The following is a 19,415-nucleotide window of genomic DNA, read 5'->3' as shown; positions in this document are numbered from 1 at the left end:
CAGCATCTCTGCCCACACCAGGCCTGCAGCCCTCTCACTCTCCGTGTGCCTTGGGAGTGGCCCTGGAATGGCACGCCAGGTCACGCCTGCGTGGAGAGCAGAGGCGTGCAGGTGGAGGGGCTGTGAGTGGAAAGTGTTTCTGGGAACCTCGCTGAAAAAGAAGCAGAGGGTGTAATGCTTCTGCTTACCTCTGTAAAAGAGAGGAAAGATGAGTTGACTTTAACCCCAGTGTTTGTGTTATGGAGTCTGTTTTTAAAATTAATTAAAAACACAAACAAAAATTTCCGTTTATTTACTGCTACGACCTTTGCTCATATTGCCTTTAATCATTACGTTCTACCTTCACAAGTACCTGTTATAATCTCAGATAAGCTACCATACCTGGAGAGGAAAAGATAGGTGTTACAGTCCTTCACTAATACGAGAGTGTGCTTTTACGATTCTTACCCTTTTCTGCATCCCTTGTCCCTCAACATCCCCTTGCCTCACTGCTTAGGAGCAGTTGCAACAAGCTCTCTGTGCAGTGAAGTCATCCCATTTAGGGACAGGTTGGTGGTTAATTACCAGTGTATTTTTCTGGAGAAGTTTGATCTCAATGTTCTTGGGGCGTGTTCTGATTTATGAGACTTTTTTAAAAAGTGACTAGTGAGCGTTGAGACTGCCACAAAGCAGATCACTGACTGAGAAATACTCAGCAGCATGTGCACTTGGGATTGGTCAGAATATCCTGATTTGGGTAGCTGAAATGACTAGCTACTCCTAGTGACAGGGGTTTACAAAATAATTTCCTGTAATGCATTTTTGACCAGTCTCCTATTCTTCAGATTAAGACTAATAGCTTGAAATTGAATAAAGTTGCATCTTGTCAGTAAGAGGAGGAAACAGTGAATCCCTGGTGTTGTGCATCTTGCCCAGACACAGGGCTGAGAATTCGAGGCACTGTCTGAGTCCCTGAGCTGGGGTAGAGAGGAGGGATCTTCTCCTGAAGTTGAGTCAGGGGAATGTCTGTAAATCGCTCTGATCTGCCCTCTGGAGGATAGTCTTTCCCCAGTGGCTCCTCAGGGAGCCTGGGCATGCACAGTTTCCAGAGCTAAATCAAAGTACCATCCTACTCACACTCCTGTCTCGCTGCTGCATGAAAGACCTCTGGGAACACTTGCAGGCTGGGAAAAGGCTGGGAAAAGTTTTTCCAGATGGGTGCCTTTCTGCTGGGTGAAAGTAGGATGTTTGAGATGTTAAAAACTAATTCTGGAGGGCCGTTGTCTAGAGAAGGCATTCAGCAATTGCTCTGATTGGGGAATTGTTATTCACCATTCAGCTATATTTCTGCTTTTAGGCCTAGTAAACTTAAATACAGTCTATGAAAGAGCAGTGCAAATTCTGCATTTGACTGGGAGATAAACTGAGGCCCAGAAACAGCTTGTGAAAGGAACCTGTGGCAGAAATGGGAGCTGAGCTTGCTGCTTCTGCTTTGTTTGGTGCTGCACAAACCTCTACGCACATAGACTTGAGAGGGGCTTTAGTAATCATCTTAAGGGTCTTTAGGGTAGAAAGTTACGTGGAGTGCTGATTATGGAAAGCACTGAAGTATCTCCTGAAATCCTCCTAAGTCCGCAGAGCTTGAGTATGTCTCTGAAAAACCTTCCAGAATAAGCATAGATCTTGGTATGTGTTCAAGTGCTTTTTATCTTACAGGCTCTATAAGCATGATTCAGCTCATCAGTAGCACATGAAAAGTGTAGTATGCTCCTGAGAGGGTATCTTTGAGATTGTACAGCTAGAGGGCAGAAAAATTCAAGTAGACCCATTGTTGACCATCTAAAATACAAGACTGAGTCTGATCTGAAAGGCCAGAAGGAAACAACACTTGGGACTTTTCTGTGAAAGTGAAGGAGTAGTTATTTCTTTGTAAATGGGAGAGTAGGAGGCTAAGAGGGAAAAATGAGGGAAAAGAAAGAGGAAGTTAACTCTTCTTTCTACCTCTGATTTTGGAGAAAATTTGTTTTGTTTTTTTTTTGTTTGTGCCTTACAGATGAAATGCAGTCTTCTCAAAAGACAATTTATTGTGGGACTGCATGTCCACTTGTCTTCTGCACTGGAAACCTGATGGCTCTTGAAAGTCACCTGTGCTCATAACAAAAATGGTTGCTTTATTCCTTAAGGAATTGGCAGGACAGCCTGGTTCTCTGCACAAATGGAAAACAAAATCTGTTTCTTCTAATGAGAGATTCTTAATGGATGTTCAGTTTGCTTCCAAAGAGGTGTGACAGTAGCAGAAACCAAAGATTCAAGAGTGTTTCTACCTTGAATATTAAAGAGCTTGTGATCTTCCTTGTTTGTAATCATTCAAGGTTTTTTCCATGGAACATTTGGGGGCTTTTTAATTTGAAGGGGAAAGCCACAATATGAGGTTTAATTTCCCCAGAGAGTCCAGTGTTGCTTTGGATGGTCTGGAGAGTTTTGGGGAAGTTTCTGCCCTTCCCATTACTAAGTGTATAAAAAGGCAATGCCCACCAAATAGTTCTGCTGTGTTTCTAAAGTCAGTTAATTCCTGTTCTCATCTGCTTAGTATTTTTTAAGTTCCATTTCCTAAGGCTTTATATCAGGTACTGAAAATAGGAGAGGATGGAGATACAATTTCCTTTTTCAGCTTCACCTTTTGAAGGAAGACTATTGGTACTCCATTAAACAGAGTACTGACCTCTTTCCCCCATCTTTGTTATTCCCCAAGAAGGTCCTTCTGAGAGGATGGGACAAAATATATTTTAGAATGAAGTGTGGAGACAGGAGAGGTGGAGTTTTTGTTCATGTACACAGTGTGTGTGTGTCTGTAACTGCACATAGCTGGATTCAGGAACAAAGCTCTCCTGATGGGAAGCCATTCTCACTAATAGCTCTTAGTGCTCTCAACCACTGCAGAGGATGTTCTTCTTTAGGTGGCTGTCTCTCTATCTAGCTCTCTCCAAAGCAGAAGAGAAAGTGTAGACAAAAATTTGCTTTACATAATAAAACCAAAAAGATCTGATGATGATGAAATTGTCTCTGTACATCTGCAGATTGAGACTTAATACTGTTGTACATGCTGGGCTGACTTGCCTTGTCTGAGAGGAAGTCCTTATCCCTCACCTTGCATTTCTGTGGAGGCACTAAAATACTGAAGTAAGAGAGGATGGTTGTAGGTACATTTGAGACTTCACCACTGTAGTATTGGAGTTGTTAAGTCACTGATGTGTCTTAACTGCAGTGGTTGAAGCTGTGTCTCTCTTTTGCTGATGGGGGATGGAAGCACACTGCACTAGGTGATTTGCTCCCTGGCCACACAGTAAGGCTTCCCAGAGCTGCAGGGGTACAAATTCTGAGGCCTCGGTCCCATTTTGATGACTTTGGCATTGCTTTGGTATATAAGTGTTTGCAGCTCTCCACATGAGTAGAGATCAAGCTTGGAGTCATAGTATGAAACTGAGGGGAAAAAAAGGCTAAATATGGGAGAGAGGAAGACTTCCCCAGTGTGAATTGTGTCATTCTGTGTGAAGAGAGAGTTTCCCAAAGGCTTTACTCAAAGTCCACATCTGCATTAGCTGAGAAGCTAATGAGACAATGTTAGGTAAGCTGTTGTTGAAGAATAATACCACATTTGAGGCACCCTTTAGAGGATGCACAGGAGGGGGCTCTCATAGGTAGGTTTAATCTTAAAATTTGAAAATGGGGTGTTTCACACTGTGATTTCAAAATGTGAGCTTGGATGTGCTTGTACAGCATTGTGCCACAGCAAAGAAGTTAGAATTGCTATGGTTCTTTTGTTTTTTGGTTGTTCTTCACATAACCTCTAATTTTTTTTTTTTTTTGTTATTTATGGTATGAGACACTGAGTGACAGGATATCTTATTTGTAGTGCTGTTTAAATAGCCTTATCTGTAGCATCTGTAGAGACCTAAAGCAGGTGCTGGGGAACGAGGGGAATTTCCTCTTTGTAAACTTTATGAAGTTTAGATCCAGATAGTAGCTAGGAAGCTTTTTCTCCTCTGAATGCTTATGTCACAACTATATTAAGGACTTGCTGGCTACCCATTGATGTAGGTCTGGGATGGCCATTTCCAGCTTGTTTCTAGGAATATCTGAAATCTCAGTTTATAGTTTTGATTTGCTGAAATTCCTTTAGCCTGAGTCTCTGTTAACCGAAAAACTAAGGTATTTCAGTCTTTTTGAGTTGTACTATGTCCATTAGGCCTTTCAAACTAGTTCAAAGCAGTCAGCATTTAATTTGGATCATATCTTCTTTTAAAGCAGTTTGCCTTGTGTGGCAAGACATTCCTTAGTACGTAGGTCATCTTGATAATTAGAGATCGGGGTCTCATTGTGCTAGGTGTACCTTAACACCGTGAGTTCCAGCCAGCAGTCTCTGAAGTCTGCCCTTAGTCTTTGTAAGGCAGAAAACAGTGATTTTTAGGGGCACTAAGTCTGATTTCTGGGCTTCCAAAATTCTTGCCTGCTTAGGTATTCCCTAAGGAATTGAGTCTGTCCTACGAATGAAAAAATCTGAAGGTCAGGTGTATTAGAGGACATCGCCTGGCAAGCATTAGCATTTCTTCTTTGAAATGTTTTCTCTGAGATTTTTAGGAAATTTTATTTGTTCTGTGAAGCTAGGCTTTAATTCTGTTTCAGACAGAATTTGTGTTAATTCTGTCCTGGAGGATTAAGTATCTGTGTTGATCATGCAGGCTTGAGCATTGGTGAGTAAAATCCTTGCAGTTTTGACTCATTTCTTCATTTTATTAGCTGCAGAGAAGCTTTCATAATTGGATTAGGTTTAAATTTCATTGCTTGTTACTGTGCTCACTTGGATCTTGTCTATGGGGCAGTATATTTAATTGTTCATCTCTTCTTTGTGATATGGAAAAGGCATTGAAACTTTATAGTAGGGGGATAAGGCAACCCAAGAGATGCTAATTGAACTCTTGCATGTACGTAAAGAATGTACAGGTGATGCTATTATTTTTGTACCTAGAGAGAGCCGGTTTGAAACCTTTGTGGTCAGTGCTCTCTTTTTGTGTGCAACCAGGCTAATGTGAAAAGATTGCATGGGCAGGTTTCGAAGGCAGATGTTCCCATCACAAAACCACTGCTGTACTTACCATGGTGTGCTGTGCCAGTCTCAAGCAAAAAGGTCAAAAGTAGATGGGCACAAGCTAACTTTTACCTGTATTGATGGTTCTTTCAGGTTGTTTTTGGACACGATGATAGTTTAGTATGGGGAAAGTTGCTCACTGATGACAGATTGTCTATTTTACCTGTTTTTCTCATAGAATCAAGCCTATGGTTTTGCCATATCTAGCATCAAATATTCAGTCACCCCAGTTTGCTTTCCAGTTTTGAGTGTCTGAAACCCCTTGGTTACAGGTCTAGGAACCACCTTTTCACAACTTCCTTGCTGTAGCATTTTGCTTTTTCATACATTTGATATCTTTATCACCTGTCTCTCTTTAGACTTAAAATTATCATTTGTATTGGCTAAATGCACATTTTTCTCTACTGGTTCACAGAAAGTAAGGATCTTGTTATCGTCTCAGCTTGTCTGCAGAGACCTCAATTCAAGCGATATGGTTGGCTTCCCTTCTCAGACCTGGATATCACAGGGTCTGTTTCCCAAGTGAAAATGTATTCCCTGAAGGGGGATTTGTGGGTAGAGGGGAGGTCAGGTATTTCTTGTACAGCTCTGAGTGCGTGTTCAGATGGCCATCACCTGCACACAGGCATGCACAGACTTACATTTCAGATGCAAAATACATGAAACTTCTGACTTGAGAACACATTCCTGAGTCACTTAAGCTTGGTCTTTATATAGTTCATAATTTGTTTTGGAGTTAGAAGTGTGTCTTCCCGTTACCCACTCTGATGATGGTGTTCTAGAACAGCTGCATTTGAGGTTTTGCCTGACTTTATGCAGCTTCAAAAGGAAATGTATCAACAATAAGTAACTTTTCAACATGCACAATGGAAATGCTATATCAAGAGATTAAAAAAATTATCTTGCTTTTTTCCCTCTACCACAGATGCCCGAGATGTAGAGCAATTGAGTAAGAATAACATTACGCACATTCTTTCAATCCATGACAGTGCCCGCCCTATGCTTGAGGTAAGAGTTGTGGGGGACTCCACAGTAAATCCTTCCTTTGCAGCTGACTGTCACAGTCATCTTGGGTTTAATTTTTTGTCCTGTGCAATTGGTGTTTTGAGACTTATTTTCTTGAAAGCTGTAGTTTTGAGATCCAGCCACAGGTTTTATTGTTGCTGCTGTTATAACAACAAGAAATTTAACTGACAAAGGAAGAGAACTACACTGTTAATCTGTATAACACAATCATGGGATTATGTTATTAATTTAATAGTAAAGGTAAGTTTCCTTATGTGTGGAGTTTAAGCATCACATAAACAACTTTCCTTCCCCAGTACTAGCCCTTCTTTGTACTTGGGCCTCTTCCTTGAATCTTTATGGCAGATGGGTTTGCAGTCCTTGTCTATGTGAAATTGCCTTATTTAGGCTTGGAGTGTGGGAGGAACCAGTGATCCTCACATAATAGATCTAAAATAGCAGGGTATCTGTAGTCTCCAAAACTTCACATGACGTATTATTCCCATTTTACTGAAGGGAAACTCATCTGAAGACCTGTATTATCTTGAGCAGGGAGGGAGCTGGGAACAGGATACAGGTCTCCTATGCTGGAATGCTGTGATTTCTTCTTTACACCAGCTTACCTTGGAGCAGAGTCTGCCTGGGTTTGCTATCTTAAAATCCAGCTATTTGATTTATGTCAGGAGCTATTATCCTCTAAAATTTGTTCATTCCTTCCCTGCGTTCTACTTCTCATGAAATGAGGCAAAATCGTGGGTAAGGCAGTAGTTGGTGCTGGGAATCTCTGGTTTTCTTCTTCTTCATGCAAAATGTCTCCAGTGATTTCAGTTCTTAAACTACAGAATTTCTACTTCTCCTAGGCAAGTGAATAGGTAAGTGAAACAAGAGGTGTCCCCAGTAGTCACAATCAACCCCATTGTCAAGGTAATGGTGAACTCTGAGTTGGCCTTGAATTTATAAATGTGCTGAAGCAGATTTATTAATGTGCTTCATAAAATAAAATGTGCTTTAGCTGTTGACTTTGTTACACTGTCCATTTGACTTGTGTTGTGCCTGATGTTTGTTAAGTCTGAATTTCAAGAGTGCTCTTAGTTGAAGAGATAAACATTTGTGCTGAGTAAAGATGTCATGTTGCCTCTAGGGTCCTAGGTCTTTGAAATGAATGGAATTTTGTTTTATCATGATTAGAAAACTAGGAAGACTGATTATGGTAGAGATCAGCTGCAGCCTCAGGCCAGTGCTTCTGGTGGTGGTAGTTTTGGCAGCCCACATACCACCTCCTTGCTTGTGGTGGTGCATGTGTTTGTGAGGCTGCACGGTAAATAGAACTGGGAGCTTTTGTGGTCTAAATATAACCAGGTCACCATTTCTTCCTCTAGTTGCCACCACAAAAGACATGAAGGATTATGTTTACCCAGATCTCTTCCCAATCTGGTTCACAGCAGTGTCTCAGAAGTAACAGTGGCACATGAACAGACACATGAACAACGTGAGGATGGACTTGCTTTAATCACCCCTGCTTCCAGTTGTGGCTTCTATTTTCTATTTTCTCTGCATGCAGCATAGTTCTCCCCAGTTCCTAAAGTAGTGTATGGATTTCATATTGCATTTGGGAGCTGAGCTAATTTTGATTACTTTATCAGTCATGGTCTTACTGCAGTGATTGTTTGTAACTTAATGCTTCTGTTTAGGAACAAGAGCCTAGAAAACTTCTCTTAGGTTTGGTTACTTCCTTTGTTATTTACATCCGTGCCAGGTTTTAGGTGGGTTTGTTTACACCTCGTGTGTCCACATTGTGCTTGGGGATTGTTCTTATGTCTACTGAAATCAAATAGCAATGTTTTCCTTATGTGTATCCCTCATCACCTTTCTCCCCAAATTTCACTCATGGAAAGTGATTACTTTTGTGTTCAGAAATCATCTGATGTTTTTCAGACTTCTAAACATGCAATTGCAGTGATAAGGGAATATCTTTTCTCTGAGATTGCTTGTTTCCTGTGTTTGCATTTATGTGAATGCTGATCACCTGTAAAAAGCTGCCTTTGCTTCTGCAGTAGTTGCCTTTGTCGTTAACTAAGAATATTTTATCTCTAGTATTTCCTAGTCCTGTAGGAGATGTAGGAACCTGTAGGAAATGCTACAAGTAATTCATTAGACAAAGCTTTCTGTGCACGCTAAGGAAGGTAAGTGTTTTTAGACATTGAAAAGCCAGTAGTGTTTTAGTAGCATTTTATCAAAGAGAATTCGGTCTTTTCTGCCCATGTGTGGAACAAAGAATATGGATGCATATTGTAGCTCTCAGAAGTCACAAATTACCCACATCTTGCTTGTCAGATTTTGAAGTTTCATCACTGTTTTGATGCAATAATACCTCTGAATAGAGCACTTAAAGTGTTGTATCAGAAGGACTGATTCTATACCCAGTGGGGCTGGTGGGTAGAGAATGAAAATGCCCAATCTGTCTTTGTCATTCATAGTCAAGAATGCAACACTGAAGAAATGGAAACAAGTGTCAGTCTATCCGGTGAACACCAGCTTGCTACAGGTTGTAAAACTGTTTTCTACTCTAGTCTTGAGGCATTGCCCCTCTCTGTGATGTTACACACTTTTTACCTGGTTGTTTCAAATGCTCACAGTACCTTTTAAAAAGTATGCTTTCCTGTGACTCAGATACTGCAGGTTTTGGGTATAGGCTGCTTCAGTTCCTCATAAGTTAGTAAGCTATTAGGAAATGATTGAAGAGTTTCACAACAAAATATCATATTGGTTTAGGTTACATGTGCCTACTGAGATATACTTAAAAAAAAGATTTCTTACAGAAATTCTGTTTTGGACATTATCTCAATCATCATTTACAAGCCCATATGGATATCTGATTCATGGATGGCTCATAATCAAAGCCTTAGGAAGTCATGAGTACTTTCAAGCTGGAATAACAGGAAAAAGTAGGTATAAAATGAGTTGGATTCTAAGACTTCTTACACCTTTAGACATGGCTAACTTGCATTAAGTGCAAGACACAGAATTGTTTGTAAGACTTCAGTTGATTTACACTAGAAAAAAATTGTGAAAATCTGGCCTGAACTATCTTGCCATATTGCCCTTTAGTTTGTTTTGTATAAACTGTTTCAAAGAAGTTCTTCCTCTAATAAAACTAACTTTAAAATATGTTCAGAGAGCATTCTAAGGCTATTGTTCCAACGAAGTGCACCATTATTATACAGGATCTTAACCACTTTGGTGAGAATTTTATAATTTAAAGATGCGTGTTTATAGCTCCTGTGATACAAATACCTATCTCATGGAAAACCCTATGGGTATTAGGTAGCATGTCCAAGAGAAAGGTGTGCATACTGTGTGGAACCAGGTTTGTTATTTCAGATGTAATGAGTGAGAGCAGTGTCCAGCAGCACTATGTGGTGTGTGCTCCCACAGATGCACAGGGGCAGTAGCCTTGGTGAATCAAGTTGGCTCCTCCAGAGCACTTTGGATGGCTGCCCATGGGACACTCACAGATGTTTTATAAATCCACATAAGAGGCATGAACAGAGGAGAATAATTAGGTTTCTTGCCACCTGCTTTTTCTATTCTATTTCTCAGTTAGTTTAGGTTTTAAAATTTCTATTCAGAATATGAGACACTGAAAGGTAGATGGGGAAACATGTCTCCAGGTGTGCTTTAGATAATAGTGTGTCTGGCACTGACGTGTAGGATCCATCCAACAGGTTGTCTTGTGTCTGGACTGCTGTAAGGCCTTTGACATGGTACCCCACAACACCCTTCTCTAAATTGGAGAGATGAATGTGATGGCTGGACTGTCTGGTGGATGAGGAACTGGTTTTGTGGTCACATCCAGAGGGTCAATAGCTCAATATCCAGGTGGAAACCAGTTATGAGTGGTGCCCCTTAGGGGTCTGTACTGGAACCACTGCTGTTTAATGTCTTCATCGAGGACATAGAGGGATTGAGTGCACCCTCAGCACATTTGCAGATGACAAAAATTTTTGTTTCAGTTGCTCAAAGTAAAGTATGTAAAGGTAAATCTTGTTAATCATAACAGAAGAATATGGCCGCAGGTCCACTGAGGTGTTTGTCTCTGGATTTTCCAAGCACTCAACCTTCTTCTGGGGGTGTTTATATGGAGATGAATGTGGGCCCAAACTAAATAGACTGTTGATGTGGATTGTGCAGCAGCCTGAAAAGAGCTGCATCTCATTCTGGAAAGTGTAGGCTGTGGTGGACAGTCATGTCCAGGTAGCTGAACTTACAAGCATTCTTATTCATTCTCTCCTCATTCCTCCCCACAAGCACAGGTTTAAATGCTGGTGGAAGGAAGAATGCTTCCTATGCTGTGTTGGGCAGTAGTTGCTGTTTGCAATGCAGGAAGGAGGACAGTATGAGTCCTGGGAGAGGGCAAAGTACTGAGGTCTTCTTGTCAAACAGGTACTCAGACCCTGTCCCAGATAGGTGTCATCTCCAAAAAGAGGCAGGGATGGGTAGGCATTCTGTGGAATGACCATGTGGACATTGTGGAATGTCCACATTTCCATGTGGAAAGTCCATATCGGGACTGCTTGCCATTGTGGCTGGCAAATGATGTGTCGCAGATTCAGACTGGAATTAAGCAAGACTTTGACTGTGAGGGTTAGTAATTGCTGGAATATATTTTCAGAGGTAAAGGTTGGTTTTCTCATATGTTCCATTTTTGTGTGGAAGTTGATTCAGGTAAGACTGGGTTATAGCGGTCTTTAAGCTTTGCATTTTATAGCCAGAGCATTTCACAGTCCTTGGTCTGTCTGGGACACTTTGAGGTGCCAGTTGTGGTGACTGTTGTGAGCATTGCAGACACCTGTCCATCAGTCCGGAAATGGACTGAAACCAGCAGCTTCTTTCTCACAGTCCACCACACATTTGTCAGTTACCAGTAATTTTGCTGCTGCTCTTGACCTGCACCAGAGGTTTGATCTAGTAAATGTGTGAATCCCATTACCAGTCACCTGTGACTGTGGAGTCCTTTGGTATTAATTTGTTTATTTGACTCCTGCTGTGTCACAGGAAGCTTTGTATGCTGCACTCATCTGGTAGACATCATAATGATCACAGTAATGTAGATTTTAAATGAACAAGAGTTCATGTGGGCATGCCTGTATTGTCCCCTGCCACAGAAGCTCTCTGTTATTCACTTAGTTAATGAGGAACTGCATTCAGAGTAGCTTTTTGTATGAGTGCTGCCTCTGTATGCATGTCAGTTTTCTTTCTTTGTTTTGTGTGGCTACAGAATATTTGTTTGGTTTTTATTTTCAGTATGTTTATTTTTCCCCCCTCATTCTGCAGAGTTAACCAGAGCACCCTAAGAGGACAGTTAGATGTTTTTCCTTTGTATTCTGATGCCATTAACAATATAGTCTTAATCTGGTACGTGCTGTCTCCAGAGCAGTGGTTTTCCCCTCTTTTTTCCTGAATTTGACTACCTAAATAAGTGTTGATATGATAGGTGGGTGGAGGGATGGGGAAGGCAGAGAAAAGCTGGTTGCTGACTGAACTACTGTGTGCAGTTTTGGGCATCACAATATAAAAAAGACATTGAGCTATTGGAGACTGTCCAAAGAAGGGCCATGAGGATGGTGAAGGGCCTTGAGGGAAAGCCTTATGAGGAATAGCTGAGGATGCTTGTTCTGTTCAGCCTGGAGAAGAGGAGACTCAGGGGAGACCTCATTGTGGTCTTCAACATCCTCACGAGGGGAAGTAGAGGTGCAAGTACTGATCTCTTCACTCTCATGGCCAGGACTTAAGGAAGTGACCGGACTTAAGGAAACAGCATGAAGCTGAGTCAGGATAGGTTTAGGGTGGTTAACAGGAAAAAGTTTTTCACCCAGAGGGTGGTTGGGCGCTGGAACAGAGTCCCCAGGGAAGTGGGCACAGCACCAAACCTGTCAGAGTTCAAGAAGCATTCGGACAGTGCTCTCAGGGAACATGGTATAACTCTTGGGGTGTCCTGTGCAGGGCTGGAAGGTGAACTGAATGATCCTGATTGCTCTCTTCCAACTTGGCACAATCTATGATTATATAATCTCTTCTGTCCAGTCTATCAGTTTATGCAGCCAGCACAACTTAAATGGACTCTGTCTTTGGAAATAAAGAACTTCTCAGACAGGTTGTCTTATAAAGAATTTTAGATATTTTTTTCCTTTCAAATTCTAAAATTTTTATCCAAATAGAAATAGGGTTTCAGAGACTTACTCTGAAAGGGAACAACAGTTAAAAAGCTCTGTGATGATCTTTTAGAAACATCTTTCATACTCCCTGCGTAAACAGTCAAATGCATGAATAGAATACAGGCAATGAAAAGATGCTGTAACTGGAACAGAACCAGTAAGTGTGAGGAGTAGAAATTGTGGAAAAATAAGGATGCTGTGGAGAAGATGCATAACTTCTCTGCACCAGATTAATCACTGCTGAATGCTGTGATATACCTGTTTTATAAGGATGAGAAGCTTGCAGCTGGGGAAATCATAAGAGGAAGTACTGAATCAAGATTATGAATTAAAAATAAAGTGTACAACTGGCTGCTAAATTCAGACCTTTGGAAGAAAGTGGGGAGTTAAATTACTGAGCACCTATCAAAAACTGAGAAGTGTTTATAAGATCAAATGCTCATAGCCTGAAGACCTAGTATGGATAATGGATTCATACCAGCTTGCATTAAGATATGGAATTTTGCTTAATATTTTCAGGCCTGGCTGTATGTTGTAAGTCTTAATGCAGTTTTAGTTGATCTTGATAATCTTGCATGTTTACCCATGATCTTTAGACTATACATGTGTGTTTTTTCGAGAAAGCAAAGTCGGCTATTTTAGAAGAACTGAACTGGCAGCTTTGGCACAATGCAAGTAATCTGGTTAGCACAGTTTTTGGATTCCATTTTTGCAGCTATTTAGGTTCTGACTATAGAAACCTATATCTGCAGTTAGCACTTAATGTGATAACTTTGGCCTTATCTCCTTTAAGTTTTCTAATTCATTCCTTCTATTACAAGTTCGAGGAAACTTCTTTCTCTCATGGTTGCACTTTCTGGATTGACTTAATATTTTTATGTGTATGTATAACAGGAATTACCCTTAAGAAAAAAGGAAAAACAAATCCTGTGTTATGCCCCCAGTTTCCCCAGCTGATAACTTCGGAAGTGCTGAAAGCTGCTTTAGTGATTTGTTTTGTAGTCTTAGATTCAGAGAATGGCTTGGGTTAGAAGGGAATTTAGAGACCATCTCATTCCAATCCCGTGCTGTGGAGAGGGACACCTTCCACTACACCAGGTTGCTCAGAGCCCCATCCAGCCTGGCCATGAACACTTCCAGGAATGGGGCATCCACAGCTTCTCTGGGCACCTGTTCCAGTGTCTCACACTCACAGTAAAGAATTTCCTCCTAACATCTAATCTTAACCTACTCTCTTTCAGTTTGAAGCCATTTTTCCCTTGTCCTGTCACTACATGCTCTTGTAAAAAATCCCTCTCTGTTCTTCTTGTAGGCTCCCTTCATGGACTGGAAGGCCACAATTAGGATACCCCAAAGCTTTCTTTACCAGGCTGAAAAATCCCAATTCTCTTAGCCTTTTCTTCTAGGAGAAGCGCTCCATCCCTTTAAACATCCCAGTAGCCCTCCTATGGACTCTGTCCAGCAGGTCCATGTCCTTCTTGTGTTGGGGCCCCAGAGCTGGATGCAGCACTCCAAGTGGGGTCTCAGCAGAGCAGAGCAAAGGGGTAGAATCCCCTCCCTTGACCTGCTAACCACGCTGCTTTGGATGCAGCTCAGGATGCTGTTGGCTTTCTGTGAGAATACATTTCTGGGCTGTGTTGAACTTCTCATCCACCAAGTCCAAGTCCACTCCAAGTCCTTCTAGGCAGGACTGCCCTTGATCTGTTCATCCTTCACTCTCTGAGGACTATCCTCGCACAGATGGTAGTCCAGAAAGCATTTGTCTGGACTCAAAGGCATATCACTGCTTAACAGGAACTAACTAAAAAGGGAAATGCTAGGAAACCAATCAGCTGTATTTTTTTTAAAGCAAAACACAAAGCATCAACATATGTTTATTCTGGAGAGATGCTGATCAGGAAGTGAAGACAGCCAATCTCTTAAAACTGTATTGCAGTACTGGATAGCATGCAGAAGTCTTGAACTGTAAAAGGCCTTTCATATATGAAAATTGCATCTTGATGACATGACAAGTGAAGGCCCTGCTGGGTATCACTGGCAGCATGTCCCCTGCACAGGCTCTGTTGTCATTGAGATACAACCGAAACACTTACGGGAACTGTTAAAGAGGGACATGGCAAGACAGCAAGACAGCCTTCAAAATCAAAGGTGCCACTATCATATAGCAAGGTCGTGGCCGTTGTATAAAGACCAGCTCTACAAATTAATAATTTGTCAAGTTGGACTGTTGCATTTCCATTGGTAGCACTGAACTCCCGTATCACCAGTGTTAGAAGCTGTTGGTTTTCAGCCATCGTGTTAACTTCAAGAGAAAGTGTACAAGCACTTCTTCTAACAAAAACCTTAACTTTCCTCTGTGATGTTTCACTGTCTTTTCATGGTAAGGGTTTCCCCTCTTGAGATGTTTCAGAAGACCATGCTGAGCAAAACAGCTACCATTTTTCTTTCAGGTGTAGCGGCATCAGATGATTCTAGTTTGAAGTAATGCCCTGTCTGGCATTGATTCTGCTTGTGAAGTTGGGAACTCTGGTTAATTTTTCAAATATTACCCCAGTAGCCCACTAAGAAGCTACCAACAGATTACCACGAAGTCTCTTTTAAAGTGTGTCAGGCCAGGCCTTTGTGATGGGGTACCCCTGGCAGCGGCTGCTGTGGTGATGCACTAAATTAGTTCACAGTTCGACTTGCTCATCACATGAGCAGTGTCGAGGGAAGCACGTTCCTGTCATGGCAGGTGGCAGGGAGGAGAGGATGAAGACTGCTTGGAGCTTTCAATAGTGAGCGTTTGCATGAGGGATGTTGAGACCAGTAGATGTCTGGTGTTTCTAATTGCTTGGTTACGGTGTTAACCAGAACAGGACAAGTGCTCTGACCTGCCTCTGCAGAGGACACGATGTGTCCTCTGTGTATGGAATGTGTTAACTCATGCTTCTAATCACAAAATCATAGAATGGTTTGGGTTGAAGGGGACCTTAAAGATTATCTAGTTCCAAACCCCCTGCCATGGATGGGCAGGAACACTTTCCACTAGACCATCCAAACTGAGCTTAAACATTTCCAGGGATGGCGAATCCACAACTTCTCTGAGTAACCTGTTCTAGTGTCTCATCACCCTCGCAGTAAAGAATTTATTTCTACTGTCTAATCTAAACGTTCTCGCTCTTAGATTGAACCCATTGCCCTTTGTCCTGTCACTAAGTGCCCTTGTAAAAAGTAAAGTGAGCTTATTTCAGAGGTATAGTGATCATGTTCCAGCATTCCCTTAAAGAAAGAGGCAGTTTTGATATATTGTTTTGTTTTAGTACTCAGGGACCCCCTTGAGGGTTCAGGGATAAGTGTGATTGGTAGTGCTCAGATATGCCCTGACACGCCTGGGAGCTTGAATAAGTCATGTAGTCAAGGCAGATGAACAAAGTCTTTCCTCTTAGCTGAAGTCCAAAAAATACTCTTGGTGTGTCCTGAAGGAGATAAGCCACAATTTAATACAAACTCATTACTGTTTTCTCCCACTCTGCATTCCTTCATATGAGACAGGTTAAAACTGGAATTCAGGGTTAGAATTAGAGATAATAACCACAGCTCTGTGGAATTAAAATCCTTAAATTTTCAATATTTGCCTCTTTTAATTTTAGAGAGGGCAGATGGAGAAGGAGGGTTTTAACAGGACACTTTATATTTGTGATTGGCTCATTCCAGCCTTAAGGAGCTTTTCAGAAGTGTCACTGAGACTACTTCCTAAGAAAGCTATGAACCAGCATTGTAAAAAACTCTGACATTGTATTATTCCTGATAGCAAGAATGGAACGTATGAATTCTATTGCAGGAGCATCCCATTTGCTGCTGTTCATATTGTTCATGTAATTTCGATTTTGTTTATCATATTTTTTGAAGCCAAACCTGAGTGTGTTGTTCACTCAAGTCAATTAGTGGTTATCCTTGGCTGAAACACAAATGCATTTTCTATGAGTCATTAATAAAATCAGCACTAATGGTGATTGCTACAGAAAGTAACTGAAAGGACAAACAAACGGTTGAACGGTTTTCAGTTTAGCAGGTTCAGTTCGGTGCATTACTGGACTAAACCCTTTATAAACTCTCATTGGTTTGACTTGAGGAAGCTTTGTGCCGGCTGTTTCCCACTTTAGCTTTTTTGCTGAAATGCCCCTAAACAAAAATAAGTCCTCCTGTCCTCATCTGTTGATGTGACGACTCAAATTAACACATGGTTTTTGACTAACCTGAAAGAACTTGCCAGGTGCTGGAGGTTTTCTATTTGCATCTTGGTTCACAAATGTAAGTTTAGGGTTTTATGTTTAAAAAAAAAATTCTTGGAAATTGTTGATGGTATCTTTACATAAATTTAAATAGAGAAGTTTAATGCCAAAAATACAATACTGCTCTTTAAAAAAATTTTTTTACAGACCCTTCCCCCTACTCTTTGCCCTTGGAGAGCAGAAATTTTGTAATTTGAGGTTCTTTCCTCCTCTCCTCAACTTTTAAAATCTGACACACTAGATTCAGGCTTCCAAGTGCTAACTAGAACCTCAGAAATGTATGTACAGCAGTGGCAGAGATCATATTCTGAAAAATGTCTGTAAAAACATTACTTGGAAAACCCAATGAACATGAAATAATGAGTAGTATTTTTAGTCCTTCTTATTCTTATGCAAGCTGTTTTGTGAGCGCTCATTTTATATAAGAATCACTGGACAGTTTCCTTTCACATATAAAACATATATTAGTATGGTTAAGATGCAATCAAACTGATTATCATTCTCAATGACTTCAGAATATCTTCGATCATTGCAAAGGAGCAGCCGTCTGTATAGATGCTGCATTTGTCTTACAGTACTTTTTGCACTTCATCCTGTTCAGAGCCGAAATCATTCTTAGTATTGTACAATTGAATTTGTCTGTGCTCTGCAAAGGTCCTGTTTTCAGTCATTGACACATTAGTTGACATTTGGCACATAGAGATATGTCATTCTGCTACTGCAATACTCTGCAAGTTCTTCCAGAAAACCCCAAATGCCAGATTTTACAAGTTTAGTTAAAATGAAGTAGGAGTTTTTAAAATAAAATTCTGTTTAAGTAGAATAGAAACAGAGTTTTCCCTATACTGGACTGTTGTGTTCCTGAACACTGAATGAAATACTGGATTTAATAGCAAAGATGTAATTATCTTTTTTAAAAGCTAATGATATTGGAAAAGTCTTGTTCTTTAGTCTGACTTTTCCAAATGTGACATAACTGTTCCATTTCCAACCTTAGTAGATCAACCTCTAAAATAATTAGGAATTTGAATATTGACAGAATTCCATTAATACCTTATTGACTGTAGTGTAAAGCTTCTGCATATATGTGTGTGCACCTGAAAGCTGGTTCAATCCCTTGATATTCACTGCAGTAGAACTGGCTTATTAATTCCAGAATCTGTGGTGAAATTGCATCAAGTGTTGTTGTTTCTCGAATAACAGTGAATTTTAGAAATTTTACTTAACTCTCCCTTGTTTCAACTTCGACAATCTTGAAATCTGAATACTTGCCATAGTTTTGGTAGCTCTCACTCTATCGGTTTAACTGCAGCACTCAGTTTCAGGGCCTACGAGAGAAATCTAGTTTTGGTGGTTACACTGCTGAAACAGAAAACAAAAAAGTAAATTATATTTTATTTTACTGATTTTTGTTTGGGACAATGTTAACAGGTTAAATAACCAAAAGAAATGGAAGCACTGCTTTTATTTGTTGGGGGCATCAGTTAGGGTCATCATGTAAGTAATAAGCAAAAAGTCTGGTGTGCGTGTTGGAAGGTAGGGGTGTTTGGTGGTAAAGGTGATTGATGGAGAAAGGAAAGCAGTGATTTCAAAGTAACAAGTGGAAAGTAGCAGTGAATTGAGATGAGCAGAAAAATGCTGTGTTCAGCACCTCATTGCCCTAGGAGCTTGGGTCTGTACCCATTCCGTATGTTTGGGATGTTATATTGCCTAATAATATACATAGATTCTATGTAATTAAAAAGGCTGGATCAATAGATTTTAATTGGATATTCTGAGGAAAAGTGTGTTTGGAGAGATAAAGCATGACTGACATAGCTGTCAGCTGAAGAAATTTTTGAATAACAGTATATATCCAATAAATAAATGGGATGTATTACTTTGTATAGGATTTTAAATGGTGTTTCTTTTTTCATCAGTCTTTAGGCTTTGCAAGTTTTTTCCCTTTGTTTTGAATAAAAAACATGTTTTGAAATGTGCTTGCTCTGTAGCACCTAATTTAGTGTGTGTAGGTGAAGTTGGCACAATACCTGTTTTGAGTTGTTCTTCCTTCATTGAATAATTTTACAGAATTGTCATTCTTAGGGAACAAAGTGTCCTTAATTAAAAAAGATGTAAATAAAGACTTCCATATGGTTGACATAAAATTTGTATTTGTCTTTCCATCTTTATTAATATGCCATTTTGGTTCAAATGGGATATTGCCTCTGTAGCTGGATTCAGGTTTATTTAATGAAACTTCTGACTAGAGACCAATTTGGAGCCTGTTGAAATTTTCACAAGAAGCTGGTCTTTGATTTAGCTTACTCTGTTGTAATCACTCTTCCAATGATTGTTGCCACCTAACATCTTATGCTCTGCAGTTTGAGAATGGCAAACAAACTGCAAGGTAAGAAAATAGTGGTGTTTCTGTCTTTCTTGCATGCTTGTACCCTATATTAAATGTTGTAGGTAGCTGTTTGTTTGCTTGGCATAAACTGTTCTGCTTGAAAGGTCCCTTTGGGACAGTTCTTCGATGGTACCTGCAGGGTATGTGCACAGGAAAGACAGTAGTGTCTTGGGGCACAGATATACAAATATTATGATCCTGGGTAGTTTTTTTTACAAAAAGAGTCACAAACAGCAGGGTTCAGCAATTGTCTTCCTATTGCTGATATGTTTAAAAAAAGAAAGTGTATACAGTATGTGTGAAGAAAATCCAATTCCAGCAATTGGTGTAGGAATATCTACACAAAATCCTGAGTCTCATTTATGAATACCTGCCTCATACAATCTTGTGGTGATGTTGTATTTCAA

The 19,415-nt window shown here is 40.4% G+C and overlaps 1 protein-coding gene across 7 annotated transcripts in view; it reads left to right on the top strand.

Moving 5' to 3' along the window:
- Positions 1 to 19,415, top strand: part of DUSP22 (dual specificity phosphatase 22) — a 44,068-nt gene that overhangs the window by 8,444 nt on the left and 16,209 nt on the right. For 5 of the 7 annotated variants that reach the window (XM_068198408.1, XM_068198398.1, XM_068198436.1 and 2 more), the window contains one exon: positions 6,051 to 6,133. The exons of 1 other annotated variant lie outside the window; for it this stretch is intronic. In XM_068198408.1, coding sequence (XP_068054509.1) covers positions 6,051 to 6,133 — 83 coding nt within the window. Of the gene's footprint in view, positions 1 to 6,050; positions 6,134 to 16,429; positions 16,601 to 19,415 lie in introns of those variants that run through there. One more of the 7 variants, XM_068198447.1, reaches the window with a different exon arrangement.

This window comes from Anomalospiza imberbis, chromosome 1 (assembly GCF_031753505.1).
Source record: "Anomalospiza imberbis isolate Cuckoo-Finch-1a 21T00152 chromosome 1, ASM3175350v1, whole genome shotgun sequence".
Classification (NCBI taxonomy): Eukaryota; Metazoa; Chordata; class Aves; order Passeriformes; family Viduidae; genus Anomalospiza; species Anomalospiza imberbis.
The sequence above is the reverse complement of the archived record's forward strand: the minus strand, read 5'-3'. Positions and strand labels throughout refer to the sequence as shown.